The sequence below is a fragment of the Carassius carassius genome, chromosome 32 (genome assembly GCF_963082965.1).
Source record: "Carassius carassius chromosome 32, fCarCar2.1, whole genome shotgun sequence".
Classification (NCBI taxonomy): Eukaryota; Metazoa; Chordata; class Actinopteri; order Cypriniformes; family Cyprinidae; genus Carassius; species Carassius carassius.
Window position 1 is genome coordinate 8,054,642 of NC_081786.1, and position 17,042 is coordinate 8,071,683.

The 17,042-nt window shown below is 37.6% G+C and overlaps 1 protein-coding gene across 1 annotated transcript in view; it reads right to left on the reverse strand.

The window, feature by feature from the left end:
* Window positions 1-17,042, reverse strand: part of LOC132112572 (aarF domain-containing protein kinase 1-like) — a 119,403-nt gene that overhangs the window by 77,746 nt on the left and 24,615 nt on the right. Inside the window, exon 4 of the mRNA XM_059520111.1 lies at window positions 1,935-2,138. Coding sequence (XP_059376094.1) covers window positions 1,935-2,138 — 204 coding nt within the window. The remainder of the gene's footprint in view (window positions 1-1,934; window positions 2,139-17,042) is intronic.

Here is a 17,042-nt window from a genome sequence, read left to right on the forward strand (position 1 = left end):
GCCGCACCTAATCTACATATCCACACACTCTCACACAGAAACGATAATGGAGTGAACGAGAGACAAAAGGAGAAAGCCAGAGAATTGGGGGGACTTTTATTGTGACACAGAGGCAGGCAGATTATTCTCCCGCCGCACTGAGCCCAACGAGCCGTGACGGCTCCATCTCCAGTTCCCGACACACAAAACAGCAACGTCTCAAATGTTTCTTACCTCATAGCACACACACACATTAAAAAACCCTAAACCTCCACAAGCCAGTCGCAACCTGGCTAGAATTACGTAATGTTGCAGTCAGTGTGGATGTCATACAACAGGCAGGGATGGGGATTGTGAGAGAGAGAAAAATAGGAGGCGGGAAGGCAGTGAAGCAAGAAGTCAGACTGATCTATTAGAGCTAATAATTACAATAATAAAACTGTAAAGATGCAGTCATCACCCTAGAGGCGTCAGGTTCAAGCATAGCCCTCTCAAGGTCAAACGATGGAGGGCAGCTCTTTAACTGTTACCTGCTCAGACTCCGGCTGAGTGATTACAGGTTTGAAATGTCCTTCTTATTCAAGGTCATTCAGCCAGAACTGGGAAGTTTTGTGACCTTGACCATACCTAAAATACTAAAACGCAACAGGATTTGCTATTGCCACAGTGTGGGAATGCATTAAAAAGACTAGATTTTTAGATGTTCAGAAGAAGAAAACTTGCTAGGTTGTTGCTTAAAGGAATAGTTCACCAATTTTAATTACTCACCCTTAAGCCATCCATCATGTACAGGAGCATGTTTCTACATCAGAACAGATTTGTAGAAATTTAGCATTACATCACTTTTTCACAAATGGATCCACTGCAGTGAATGGGTGCCGTCAAAATGAGAGTTCAAACAGAGGATAAAAACATCACAATAATCCATCCATTAGTGAGCAAGCGATGCTACATTTCTCCAAATGTGTTCCGGTAAAGAAAAAAACTCAAATAAATCTTGGATATCGTGGGAGTTAGTAAATGTTCATTTTGGGGTGAATTATTCACACCGTATGACTTGGGTACCTCCTTCAATGCAAGATTTTCTTTCTTTATTCTTAAAAATAAAGGTTCTTTATTGGCATCAATGATTTCACGAAGAACCTTTAACATCCATGGAATCTTTCCATTGCATAAAAATGTCTTTATATTAGAAAAAAGGTTCTTTAGATTATTAAAATGTTCTTCAAGAAAAGTTTCTTAAGTTAAGAAAGGTTCACTGACTGTTGACTTTTTTGGGAGAACCAAAAAAGTTTCTTCAAGAGCTTCACTGTAAAAACTCATTTTTGGAACTTTTATTTTTAAGTGAATAGTTGCTCAGGTAAAATGATATGTCTGATTGTTTTGAAAAGTAACAAAACACCTCTTCTCAAAAAGGCAGCATCATTTGAATGGCCTTGTTCCAGTGTAATGTGAGAAAACAGCCGGATGGCAACACAAAACAATAGAACACAAGCTGACAGATGATTTGAACAGGTCATCTTCAGAACAGAACAATTATCTCCACCAAAATTTAAATGCCTGTCAAAACATTTCTGAGAGGGAGCACTTTCAGGATGACTGCTCTGACGAGAGGCACACAAAAGTGCTGACAGAAGAGGACGAGGGAGACCACAGCTTCTCTCAAGTGACATTAACCCTGCTGACCCACAGTGACCGAGACAATTATTGAATAACAGCCTGTCTCACACAAGGAGCAGCATGCAATAATGACTTGAGAAAATGTGATTTGCATCATTAAAATCAAGATAAATGAATAAACCAACATTTACAATTCATTTCCAGATTATTTCCAATTGAATATTCCAGAAATATGTCATGAATGGAAAATCAAGTAAAGTAGTTGCTGAAATGCCTAACTTCCTTACATCACTCATTTAATGCATATACTTTGACAGACAGACAGAAAAACAAACCTCTTTCTCCAGGTCTTCTCGTATGACCTGCCTGATCTCATCCATACTGCTCTGAGGTGCTCTGCTGTGCAGGACCTTCAGCGTGCTGGTGTACTCCTCAGGCAGGAGGTAGTCCAGGGCCCCCAGGTGCTGCCCTACTTTAATGAAGGTGCCTCTGTTCGCACAGCACAAGTCCCGGAGCCTCTCTGCCGAACGGCTGTGAACCTGAAGAAAGAGAAACAAATGAAATTCATGAACTAGACCAATGATTTTACCAATGAAGTGCTAATTTAAATAATTTCTAGTAGCTCTCCTAATTCTTATTAAATACTCCACTACCATTCAGAAGTTTGGGGCCAGTAAATTTGTTTTTATAATGTTACAAATAATTTTTTAATTCAGTTTTTTATATTCATCAAAAATCCTGAAAAAAAGTAACAAAGTTTCTACAAAAATATTAAGCAGCACATCGGTTTTCAACACTGGTAAAAAAAAATTACAAATAAATGTTGACCACCAAATCAGCATATTAGAATGATTTCTAAAGGGGATATATCCCTTATGGCTAGTGTTACCCAAAAAAGCCACAGCAAGAAAATCTAGAAAAGACAATAACCACTGTTCATTTTAATTAGCATATTATTTCGCTTTTAATTAGAAAGGACAACATAAAGAACAACATAAAAGAAGCATATTCTGATAAGTTGCCCGAATCATTGCTACCCAAAAACACACACACACACACACACACACACACAATAGGTTCCCTCCCCATCATCTCATTTGTCTTAAATGCTGTTTAAATGGGATGTCAGTTTTTACGGGGGTCTTTGTGCGGTCCCGTCCCAACACCAGCTGGTGGAGTTGATAGTACTCTTGGAGGGACGTCCCTTTGGGACTAGAGCAAATAAACTGCTGTGAAATGAGCTCTCTTAACCCTCTCACCCTGACAAAAGACAGTTTTTGTGCTCCAAATGGGGCCGCATATGAGGCCTGTCGTCCGATTCGAATCATCCCTCAAAAGACAAAGTCCACATGCACCTAATTATACTGGGTGGGGAGTCTGTATGTGTGTGTCATCATGTGTGTGCAGGGATTATACTGGGCTTCAGTGATCCAGAACGATGTTCAGCATCAGATTAAAAAAAGAATTACAAATTATTGGTGGTCCTATTTATTTTTTTGGTGCTCACAGTCCGTATAGCTACATTTCAGTTTTGATCAATTGTTTAGGTTTATGAAAATATATGTTTGTTAGTATAGTGACAAAATAGTTCCAACAGTGATAATTATGCTTTTTTGTAGATGGAGGGGTCATGTCAGTTTGTCGCCTATGCACCACAATAACCATAAATTTTAGGTTTCCTCCACCTCCAATATTTTAGTTTAACCACAGTATATATTTTTTTCTTGAGTGCTTCCTCAGGCAACACCCCCTCAGGTCCAAAAAACTTCTTTGGATGGAGGTGATATTTCTGACAGGATGTCAAGGGGAGAGTAAACACACTTCTGTCAGGCAGGATTTGCTGTTAATCCTCACATGCAGTGGATGGGAGATTTAAAGGTTGTCCTATGGGCATTTTCTGCAGCACTGTTCTAGCTCAGTGCTGCTGCCACCGACGGCAGCCCAGGCTGGTCGGCTTTACGGCATGCACAAAACCCCATTTTCCATGCCCGAAGAAGCCAATAGGATGTGACAGCTCGGAGATAATTACGAGGGTGATGAGAAGACACTTTATTTCAGCGGATACAAAACATGTGGTTCTCGCCTTCCCAGCCCAGAGCCCAAACAGGCTTTTGATGGAAAGGATGTGTCGAGGAGAAAGGCAGGGCTAATAAGAGACGAAGGAGGCAGTAATAACAGTCATGATCTCCGCCTGCTCATCTTCAACACCTCCTATACTGGATCTGTGGAACCAATAAAGCAAAGTGGGGGAAGGCGGCATGGGAAAAGGGATAAGAAGAGGAGGTCTACCCTTTTTTAGTCTTTGCTGGCTAAAACCCCAAGGAAAGAAATCTGTGCCACCAGCCATCTTACAGTCCTGGCACTTGTAGACGCCATTGGCAGGCAGACAGACTTTCCAGCCACCCGCGGCTACTGCAATCGCATGGCCAGTCCACTAGGGGCAACCTGGGGGAACGTGTTTACAGGGAGTGAAAGGGAAGCCACACTGGGATTGGTTGATTTGCAGCTGCACTCGTGCAACGAGCCTCTGTGGCGTGCAGCTGGTCGATCCATAGCTTTTAAAGAAAAAATAAATTATTAGGATTCTTAAATTCTGTGCATTTTTACATGCTAACTTTCAAAACTGCACAGAAAAGGAAATCCAGGCAAAAAGGGACTGGTTTCTCCAGAATTATTATTTTTTTTTTCTTTATAAAAAGGGCAGCATTTACTGCAGCAATTTACTGCGAGCCAGCAGAGAGCAAAATAACACAAGAGCTCTCTTCGTATCTGATGAGGTGTCAATCTTGTCTTCCATCAAGGCAATGCTGAAGAGTCTTTTGTCACAGGAGTTGTTCAGCAAACACAAGTGTGACAGCCAATCAAGTCCTCAACGCAGCACGGGGGAGGCACAGGAGAAGCCCTCCACATGTTCAAGACAGGCAAACTCAGCAGAAAGAGCTGATTTTACGTGGGCAGAGGAGAGAGAAAGAGCTAGATATAGATGAAAAGGTCACACACATGGAAGAACAGACATGCAAAGCTTTGGCTATGAACTCTGGCAAACTAAAGGCACCTGACCAAGAAGACAACTGGAGTATTCTGGGGGTACAAAATGATCCCTGTTGGAATTTGTTGGTTATATCATTCAGTAAAGAGGTTTCAACCTTTACGACTGTAGAAATGAGCATAAACAAGGAGAAAGTGCAACACTACAACTTAAATCAAACCTATTAAACATGTTGATAACTCTTAAAGACTACTTAGAGATCATTAATCAGCAGCTATTTGGCTATTTTTAACTAAACATCATTATTTTTTAACTCAATTTAGTTTAAATTGTTTTTTATATCATTTATATTATCCCTAAAATGATGAACAAAATTGTGTCACACTTGGGTCTGTCTATTAACTAACCATTAACTATGACTTTTGCCTCAAATGAACTCCTAAAGTTCAAGTTTTAAAACTTTAAAAGAGTATTATGTATTAAAAGTTAGGTTTAAGTATCATATTAGAACTTGAAAATAATAGAACAGCAATATGAAGTATCAAAGTATCAAATATAACAAAGAATATAGCAAATGTAGCCAACGGCCTTAGGTTACATCTTTCATATATTTTCATACTGACATCGGCATAAGCATCAGTCATTAAAAAACCCATTTTGATCAACCACTAGGATCATTTGGCTGACTGGTCTGATACTATTGACATTACAAAAAAAGTACAAATAAATGCCCCCTAAGAAATAAGTCAGATGAACCTGAAACAAGCCAGATAAACTGCTTCCTTAAGACAAGTCAATTTTGAAAACTGGTTGTTCTGAATATCCCTAAGTGAACCATCACACTTCTCTTTTGGTGTGTACAGTCTGTCAACGCTGCTCTGTGGAGTCAACGAGTCCCTGTGCAATTAATACCCAAGTAGAGCAATTCCCAATTACCTCCCTATCACCTCCTCTGCTGTTCTCTTCCTCCTCCCCAAAAGCCCTTCCTCCATCCCTCTCTCTCTCTCTTCCCACAACCCTTTCATCCGTGGACAGAGCGGCACAAAGCCGGAGCTCTGACAACTCTCGTAATTGCCACAGACATTAATGACATATTTCGGCAGCAGACAGAAGCCATTAGATGGCCTTTGAAAAATGCTTTGTAGGACCATCATCAGAGCATGTTATTGCCAGGGGACTAATGGGGAGGCAGCAGAGGTTCCTCTTATGCTATCCCTGCTCTCACTGTGCACAAAACACCAAAGTATAATGATCAGTCTCACATCAAAGGAAACATGAATTAGCAATACTGTCACAAACTTGACACGCTAAGACGAACTGTTAACCTCAGCGCATCAATAAAGCAAAAGTGCCAGGTCAAATTGGCATCAAGTATAAATAAGTACAAATATATTTAAAAATCTATATTTATCAAATCATTTAAAATATCAAACTGCTAATAAAATTTTATGGAACTAAAAGTTGATTGCTCAGCATTAATAAATGCAAATACAAATAAACACATAAATGCACAAATGCATGCACAAATACATAAGATATGCATACTAAAAATAATAACTAAAATGCATTAAAAAAAAATCCATGCACAGCAAATTACAACATACAGTACACTACAAACAATCTAAAGGCTATAAGTGTGAAACAAACACTGGCATAAATATTCCAGACACTCTAATTATAGACAGAACAATATTTCTTGATCTCAAGTTCTATGAAATTCTCCTTATGTACAGTCTTTCACCGAACTGAAATTATACGTCCATTTCTTTATTATTGAACGTAGAGTAAATGTGGCACATGAAACTAGACAATTTATTTATTTTTTTATTCAAAGGTCTTGTTGTTAAAAAAGCACTTATCACAGACACAAAATAAAGCAGTACATGAGTTTATAATAATGCAATTATGCTGAATAATATTTAATACCAATCAGTTCACAAATCCATAAATAATGAAAGATAGGGGTGAACAAGGTCCAGAGAGAATATTTCTGAATAGGAAAGTATTTATGAACAAAAATTAGCTTGTAACACGTTCACAACATTACTGTAACATTTACCCTTGTAAACAAAAGTTAATTTATAAGATCTTTTTTTAAATAGGTAGCACATGTTAAGCTAACATGCTAAGCTAACAGCTTACAAAATGTTTAACATAAGGCTACATGCAAATCAACATAGAAGGCGAAAAATATATAATTTATGTTCTTTATGACAAAATTGCACATATTGCACAACCTTTACAAGATACAAGCACAATTCCTTAGACTTGAAAGTAAATCAAAACATCCCGTGTCATGTTATAATATCACCTCAGAGACTTCGGACTGATATGGTGTTACAGCTAGCTGAACCACTCTTTTTAAGTGAGCGCTTCATTGACTTTTTTCTCATATTACAAACATGTTTTGGGGGTAAAAGTGCAAATCAATGACCTCTAAAATGCTGGAATCGTGTATTACAGACCTATTGATCAAGTAACCAAAGAATCGCACCTCCTGACAGCTTTAAACCTGAAGTCAACCAAACCAGGCTTTATAAGCATAGCAGTGATAATATCAAAGCTGTGTCCACTCATTTCTCTCTCTTACTTGCTTAATAAAGTGATTTCATGTATATGAAAGGTCTACACGAAGGAAAGCCACAAAAAGATGGCTCACTCTTCTGTGATCACTGTCGTTTGAGGTGAAAAGACGTTCTGTGCACTTCCATCATTACACAGCGGCTTACCCAGTCACTCCTATTGTAAGCAAAGTGGACCGACATGCGTTCATAGAAATTGCATCTACTATTGCCAGGCAATTATTGCTTTACATTGTGACTTCATGAATAACTCTGAGGGAGCAGGCAATTTAGCGGCTGCCCAATCTCAGAAAATTCCCAGCAGTCAATAAATGCACACTAGACCATTAAAAAGCCCCTCTTATTCATCTTTCCCCCCACCTCTGCGAGCTGCACCTACTGCTGCCCATCTCAGTTTTTGAAATTGCCTGGCCAGATGGAGGGCTGTGGGGTCTGTTTGGCTAGCTCCTGGCGCTAGCAACAAATTAACATACAGTAATGAATTGCCTGAGTAGAACAGAGATGCACTTAGCCCTTTAGTGTGATGCCATCAAACAAATGGAAGTTTCTCTCATTCGTGACAGACCTAAAACAAACAAAACTTTCATGGATTACTCTGCCCTCATGATTTAAACATATGCTTTGTGCGATGTGCTGTTAAACACGAGATCATGTGTTCATCACCTCCGTTCAGTCTCAATGCAAGTGCTAGAAATATCGGCAGGGATTTTTCAACTTTGGTAAGGGCATGTCTTCCTGTCATCCGTACCTATATTTATGGCCATGCTGTGAAGCCCCTTTGCAACTTCTGAAAGGAGTCTTTTTCTGCCTGGTGGGTTTTCAATGGATTCAGATGAGCTTGCTATTATTTCAGACAAGCAACAGTGATTCTTTAGTTAAGAGGTGTAAATCCTATTTGTCTAAATCCACCAGAAGAAAGATTAGCCCTGATTAAAAGGATAAGATGAGGTCAAAGGGCAACATCTGAAATAAATACAAAGCACCTGCAGTGCTAGCAAAGGGTTTTCTTTATTAGGCTAAAGACATGCATATAAAATTTAACCACCCATTCTTTCCATATTTTATGTCCAAAATAGTGAGAGAAAACAGATTTCAGATTCTGAATCTTGGGTTTCGATTAATCATTATTAATCATTTTGCAGCCCTAATTATAACATTTTTATCACGTGCATTACGACTTTGTCCATGACTTTTTTCATATTCCTTAGAATAAAGTATTGATAATCAAAAGCATGCAACCTAAAACAGACATCATAACCTGACAGCAGCTGAGAAATATTCACAGCTACCACAGCCCTCAAGAATAGCATGCCATTAGCAGCAGATGCATTGCACTCAATTAATAAAAGCAGACATCCCAGATTACATCTGCAGCAATAGGGGTTGAATTATGCAATCCCACACTTCAATACTGAATGCTCTGTGAGCCAATATATGTGCCATATTAGCTTCCCTTTCCCATCCTATTCAGGATGTGAAACTTAATGCTGATGTGTTTATTTGTTGATTTATTAATTTATTTAGACTCAAACATTGAACAGTGCTACTCTACTTTTTCAGTTTTTGTCTCCCCACCATCAGCATCCACAGATCATGTGGGAAGTCTGAAAGATAGAAGCTAGAAGGTCAGTGAAGTGCACATTACTAACAGTGCTGCATTAAGCAATTTGAAAATCAGGAGACATGCCACAATCAGTGTGAAAGCTTGTCAGAGGCCCTTTACTTTGATTGCATTTGTTCATGAGACACATGAGCCCCTATATAGAGCCAACTATTGCTTTAAAAAAAGAGAGATAAATAATGTGATTGCGGTAAAGCACGTTAAAACATCAGTTCTGTTGCTAATCCAAAAGTTTAAGAAATCTGAACCAATTTGACTTTTAAATGCATCATTTTATCCATTGACCAATTGAATTGCAAAAAGTAACGAATGCAAAAGTAATGTCAAAAATGTCCATACTGTCTGCACATGTACAAACAAACAGTTTTCAGTGCTGGATCTGTAAAACTCCTCTGAAAACTTCATTTGAACTTGTCTCTGTTTATTACTAGCTTTGCTGTGATAAGAATGCAATTTGCATTTCAGAATATGAGAGAGACGATTATCAGAAATGAGAACTCAACAGACGAATTGAGACAGAGGCTGAAGCATGCTAATGTACTGGCCGCATATTCATTACTACAGCCATTTCATGCACTGGTGGAGCCCAAGCAGCATCTGATTTACTGTTCTCCTCGGAGAGACAGCACACTATTCCGTACCTCCTCAAATCTCCACTGCTCAGAGGAAACCTAAGACGCCATCTTTTTTTTCCCCTAATGCTGGATATCCCTTGATATAAGACCTGCAAGTAAAGAGTTTAAAAAATCTTTAAATGAGATAATGTTTGAGTGATTACAGAAACTACTCACCATTACATGTTCAAGAAAATTCCATTTGTAATTTTAATTTTAAACAGTTTTAATATTTTTCCCAGCATTTAAGGCAATGACCAGTAAACAAATAGGTACACAAAGTTCATTAATAATTGTGGAAGGAGAAATCAGATTTCAGCCAAAAAAAAAACAAGACAGCAAAGCAAAAACTAAACAAAATAAAATGTAAAAACGAAACTAAAGCAAAAGCATACAAAACTAAATCAAACAAACTTTAAAAAACTAAACTAAAACAAAAGCAAATGAAACATAACTAAAAAAAAGCACCAAACAACAAAAAAAAAACTAAACAAATACAAAATCTTTAGAAATTCTGTAGGACTTATTTACAGAGTATACGTGAAATCGGTTACTAACTCGAAAAAAAAAGAAAAAAAAAAAGATAAGTATTAAACCTATCCAAAAAAGAGAAACAACAAATAAATAAATTCACAGTATGAGGGACTGTATCTAATTCTGAAAAATGTATTTCAACATATCTGAGTAAACTGGTCTATTTTAGATATCAGCCTTAGGTTATAATCATCCGTACATTCACTGGATGTGCAAAGGTTGCCAAATATGACATTCAAGCTGGAATACAATTTCTTTACTTTTCTTTTTTCTCAATAATGCTGGTCTGTGCTAATCAGCAGCATGTCCTTCTCATTTAAAACACATGGCACTCCAAATATGCAGAAAGCAATCACAAACTTGCACAAGCGCAGAAAACCAGTAAAGTCTTAGACAAATTAGTCACGTATCAAACACGTTCAAGTATGTCTAAAAGCAGAAGTGATTGAAAAAAGTGATTATTATTATTATGATTATTATCTAGGTGGAATTCAGATCCATGAACCGTCACCATTGGGCACATTAAAAGACACTTAACCCAAAGTTACTCCAGGTGGACCTTATAATAAACATAGTATATAGCTAGTAGACAAAGCATCTGTTAAAGAATTTCTAGTGTCCAGCAATGGTGACAAAACATTTACACACTATGGAACTGTTTTGGATCATGTGATCTTTTGCCATGTGACAGTTGCATGCAATTATTACATTGATACAAGTGATACTCAGTACCACAGTGCATGGGATGTTTTCAAACTTCAGGCATCAATCACACCTTAGCAGTGTTTAAGAGGGTGAGAATCTGTTAATAAGCATCAACAGAGCTCTCAAGTAAAGCTTTTTACTAATTATTATACCCCATAACTACCCAAAACATGAAAGGAAGACTAACAACTGAAATACATTCACTTCAATCCAAGACTCATTTCCGGATGAACTATTTAGCAAACCATAATGTTAATAAATGTATTCATTTCTTTCAAAATAGAAAAAAAAAAAACTTCCTGACCCCAGACTTTTAAATGATAGTGCAGGTTACACGTTTTTTTTTTTTTTCATTTACAGTTCTATTTACATTCTGTTAAAGTTTGTAATGTAGAGCAAGACATAGTTTAGTTTTTTTATTACACTTTAAACAAAAAATTTGTTTGAGATTTAAAATTTCAAGAATGAGGAACATTTGCATGCATATTTCACCACCTTGCAAAATCTTTCCATCCACAGTGTGCTCAAAAGCTGCAAATTCTACTGGTCAGCGCAGATCATCTACCGCCAAGAAACAGTAATGGACCTTTAAAAGACTCCTGCTTTTTCACATCACGAGAGACCACCATTAATTAATGTAGAGTGAAGCTAAAAGCCAGGAACTACAATGAGTGCTTTCTCCCTCCATTGCAGCTAATTATCTGGCTTTTTTCTAAAAGCTTTGAGGTAATAAATTCCAAAAGTGTAGATGGATGTGCAGACCAGGCTTTTCTATCATCCACAGTGACTGGCAGCGTTCATATACATATAATACCACTACAGCTTCCAAATCTGCCATTTACAGTGGACCACTTATAGAAACCAACTGTCTAAATGTAAGGAGCAGATAAAGAACAGAGAGAGAGAGCGGGAACATAAGGCAATTTAGCTTTCAGCCATGTATAATTTTCATGTATGGCCCCACCATGCTTCAGTAGTCTAAAGCCCATTTGTGCACTGAAACATCCCCTGCCGCGACTCCAAACCTGTCCAGAAGAGCAAGATCACATGACAAAGCATCTAGACGTCCATTAGGGCTGCAATAAAATTGTCAAGCAGAACTACTGATGGTACGACATCCAAATTGTGATACAGATCTAAATGACCACGACAACATTATCCACCCAGAAAACTAAATTGCTATGTATGCAGGCTTATCATTACCTCTCACATTTCAAGTTTATTTGTTACTCGAGACATATACAAGAATACACTGGAATGAAATAATGTCCCTTCAGGTCTATGGTGCAATTACAAAAAGACATTTTATACATGAGAATAAAATTTTTAAGATACATGTGACTTCTTGTCATGATTTTTGAACTTACACAATGCTTCAAAACACTGGGTGTTATTTTGTGTTTTTTGTGACATTTTCCCACTATTTGACGCCATTAGCAATATGTTTTCCTCTTAGCATTTTGGTACCAACCATGTTAGGCAAAGAAGGACTGCTTATTACACTTAAAATGGCTAAACTGTGAACAAAAAATCATTTTCAAACACAAGCTGAAGTGTTATATCCCACAGTTGTAACTTAGCACTGCATAAATTTTAGCCATCCAGTGTCCAAATAAAAACTAGGCTGAGTTACCCTGCACAAAAGTTCGGGTTTGAAAAGCTCCCGTTGCTAGAATAGCGGTTACTTGACGTTGGTTTAATTGGTGGTGAATTGAGTGGTAAATTATTGGTCATTCTAACTGGTGATCAGAAAATAACATCGGAGCCAAATGACGCAGGAAGTCAGAGAAGATTAAACTCCATTCACCTTTGGCAACAAAATGATTATGCTACTGTAATTATTACTGTGCATGAGCAGTTACTTGCATCACTCTAAACTGGCAGCTGAAGGTAAAGTGTGTAATTTCTGCATTGCCAAAAGCAATTTAAAAAATAATGTTTTCAAACCATCTGCCATTGGTTCAAACAAACAGACAGCACTGCCTTAAAAACACCATCGGTTGATCCAATGTTGCTGGTCAAACACTGCAATTACAAATCAATACTGTAAATATTATTAAAATATGATATCATCCAAAAACTTCAAACTTTACCTTAAAATGTGATTTTGTAAACTAAATGGTTGAATCACCAGAAATGCATGCATGGCACCTGCGATCTGAATGCAGTTTACTCCGAAACAAGCAGATGTGTTTACCAACTGCATTTTTGAATACATCCGCATAAATACAACTATGCAGCCATTTATACAGATTGTCCACTTAGTTCTAATCAAAACAAAGTTATAATAGGTGTCAAATGTAAAGCAGGACAGGCTGGTGTATGACTGGATGACTCTCCAAGACCCCCCGAGAGCAGTGCCAATGTTAATAATGACAAAAGCCCATTAAGAAAATGAGATCACCCTCTGTGCGGTGACGACTCCCTGCCAATAGCCCATACAACAGGCCCAGGCAGAGTCACACATAAAGATGCCTATCACCTCTTTCTCCTCCCTGATGCTGTAAGAGAATAGCTTCCATGGCTCCTACTGGCCTACATGCTTACATAATAAAACAATAAAGGGATGGTTAAACCAAAATGAAAATTCTCTCATTAATTACTCATCCTAATGTCATTCCAAACCTGCAAGACCTTAAACTACACTTCTTTAACGTGGTAGTTCCATTGCTGTCTATGCAGGGTCAGAGAGATCTCAGATTTGATCAAAAATATCTATGTGTTCCGAAGATAAACGAAGGTCTTACGATTTTGGAACGACATAAAGGTGAGTAATTAATGCCAGAATTTTCATTTCTGGGTTAACTATTCCTATAAGAGTAACCAAATAACAACAAAAGAAATAAAAAATTAGATCAAATTTGATGAGCATGTACTATATTGTTAATGTATATATATATATATATATATATATATATATATATATATATATATATATATATATATATAGTATAATATTATATTATAGTAAAAACTAAAATTATTTTTGGACGAAAGATAAAAATCTAGAATTCTATTATATTTTGCTTAAAGACAAACACAGACTATATTAATGACCAGTAAGATATTTTTCATCATTAACATAATGCAAAAACATCCCATTGTCATTCATTTATCATAAATACAAGTTGTGCACATGTGACAATGCGATATGTTTTTATTGTAATTAAAAAAGGTCTTTTATTGAGCAAGGATGCATTAGATTGATAAAACAGTTAAAATAAAGGCTTATACATTTCTACAAAAAAAAAAAATATTTCAAAGAATTGCTGTTATTTTGAACTTCTATTCATCAAAGAATACTGAAAAAAATATTTCTTCAAAAAAAAAAAACAGCTTTGCCATCGCAGGAATAAACTGTAAGAAACATAAATATATATATATATTTATAATTTTTTAGAACATGTTTAAATATACTAATATTTTTTAATTGTAATACAATACTAATATTTGATCAAATAAATACAGCCTTGGTGAGCATAAGTGACATTTTAGTAGTAGTAGTAGTAGTAGTAGTAGTTTTTGCCTTTTTTTATTTGGGGATGAATTCTGACTTGGACATGCTTTTGTGAGGTTCACCCATATGTTCAATGTTTCTGCCAACACTTCACAGCACTACAGGACATGATCCTCAGCTCCCGCTCTAAAGCAATGAACTGGCTTGAAGATCTCCAAAATCCAGGACAGTTGCAGGTGATGATAAGAGCTAGAGTGTTTGGCTGTGGTTGAGCTGTAAGGGTAGAGCTGGGTATCTTGAGGGGCCACTGAAGCAGGACGCAGCAGATATCAGGGCTCTGAGCATCTGTGGGGTTCTCCAGCAGCCCGTCACCTCTATGAATACCCACCAGACCTTGAAATTTAAAGACCAAACACAAACTCATACACACCATCCCTCAAACTTCTGAGTTTCTCACACATCAGGCTAACAGTTCACACAGCTAACAATAGCCTAATATTAACAGGACAACTCCATTGAAACATCTCTAAGAATCTGAATGAAACTACTATGATGTACAAACGTGTTGGTCACATTTCTGCCAATATTTGGACATTGCTCACTGACATGACAAGATGATAGTCATGGATTCAACTGTCATGGATGGCAGCTTCCAAGCTGTTTGAAGCAATAAACTCTTACACAGCAAACCACAAACAACAAAACCCATCAGACCATAAACAGACATCAGAGTAGATGCCATTTTTACACAACATAAAAGAAAATAAGGATCTGACAGACAAAATCAAAAATCTCCCCCGTTTACTAGCCTATATATTAAGTTCTGGTTTTATATATATATATATATATAAAACCAGAACTTAATATTTTACTTAAACTTAAAGTGGTGAGCCGTTATCGCCGTTTACGTGCTGCGTTAACGCGAGACTCTTATCGGGCGATAAAAAAATATCGCCGTTAATCTATTCTCAAAATTGGGTTGGGAGCTGGGTCTATACTAAGCAAGCTATGATGACTTTCACCTGGATATTTTATATAACCGACTGGCTGAGGCCAGCCTAAAAAGATGCTCAGGACAGTTGACGGGCCACTGCTGCGCATCGTCACGAAAGCTTATCCCTTTCACGCGTTTTTAAGCCTTATCGCTTATCGATGTAAACATTAAAGCATCCAAAAACAAGACGCGGAAAAGCTGAACAGAGTAGCTTGTTACTCGCGCGCTGTGTTCGGTGCGCACGAGAGAGATCGAGAGCCACGTATCACGGACAGCGACACTGAACCGAGCTCTCTTCTGCAAAGTTCTCCTCGAAGTCCCTCTTGGACCTGAACGAACAAATACAAATCGCAGTTTGAAAAAACAAAAAGATGTGAAAGAGCCCAATTCAGTACTCGCGGTGTTCTGGTGTTCAGGGCTCACGCAGAGAAAGGCGTCTCAAAACACGTGAACATCGAATTTGCTTATTTTTGCTCTTGTGCCGACAAATACATACATAATATGTAGGGCTGCTCCGATCACGATCGGCCGATCGTTATGAGCATCTCGTCAGTAAAGCCGGTTCTCTAATCAGCGGTAAATTCCATCAGGTGCGTGATTTCACATAGAGCAGCTGTTACTACACAGAGCCATTGTTAACTGAGAGGATGCGCAAATCCACGTTCATTTCAGCGTTTATTTGCACATCTTCTCAGTTAACAACGGCTCTGTGTAGTAACAGCTGCTCTATGTGAAATAACGCACCTGAGGGAATTTACCGCTGATTAGAGAACCGCCTTTACTGACGAGACGCGCATTAACGATCGGCCGATCGTGATCGGAGCAGCCCTAAAAATATGTCAAAATATCCACCTTGGAAATTATGCTCGAAAAAACTGTCAGTTATTTCTTAAGTGAAAGTAAACAGAGTTGAGGAAAAAAATGGGATGTGTATTACATTGGATGCGTTCATCGTCTCTTAAAGTGACCGCGCCTAATTTAGCTACTGGCTGCTGTAATGTTAATCCAAGAAAATGAAAATGAAAATCACTCACTGCTCTTGACTGAATTACTTTGTAGTTTTAACAGTCAAACCAAAAATTATTCAGACACCAGATATAATCTTTGATATATATAGCAAAACTGTAGCCTAATAATGTGAGAAATGTTGAAGGTGTCTGAATAAATGTAGATTTGATTGTATATCACTATGCTTAGTAGTATAGACCCGAATGTGCAATTTTAATCTACATTAATCTAGATTAATTTCAAGATCACAGTGAGATTAAGATAGATTAAAAAAATTAATCTATGCCCACCACTAATATATATATTATTATTATTATTATTTATTTATTTTGCCAATTATTGAGCGTATGGAAGTTAATAAAAACAATTAGTTATTGATTATGAGGTGCATTTTTAGCTCTGCATTGGGAGGGCTAGAGCTTTCTGGCTTTCTGCAGCAGTAGTGTTTCCACAGCAGCTGCCAAACCTCAAGCTTAGAATGACAGCATAGTGAACATGACAGAAAAATTAAGTATTTATGTGGGCTGCTTGAATTGGGGCTGTCAGCATTCCTACAGACTCTGGCCGTGATTGAATGAAAATGTTAAACGCCTCAATTTCTCCCATCATATTCCAAGAGGGATTCCAACTTTCTTTCTTTTTTTTACCCAGGATTCCAATGTGAGAAAGCCCTGAATGATTTAAGTTATGTATACCCATATTTACATATGCCTCTCAGCAGTGCTTAATTTGTAAATTGCGAGGTCCCGGAACAAAGCGGGGTAACGGATCCGGAATGTGATTACAGGAGGAAGAGGTAACGGAACATTCGCGCAATCACATTGCTGGACCAGTTAAAGTGAATTTAAGAGCGTGCGTCAGTTGCATTTAGGGTCTGTAAGGTCATGAAAATGCCATGCAATTTTAAAACAACACTTTCCAGGCCTAAAAACGTTTTGA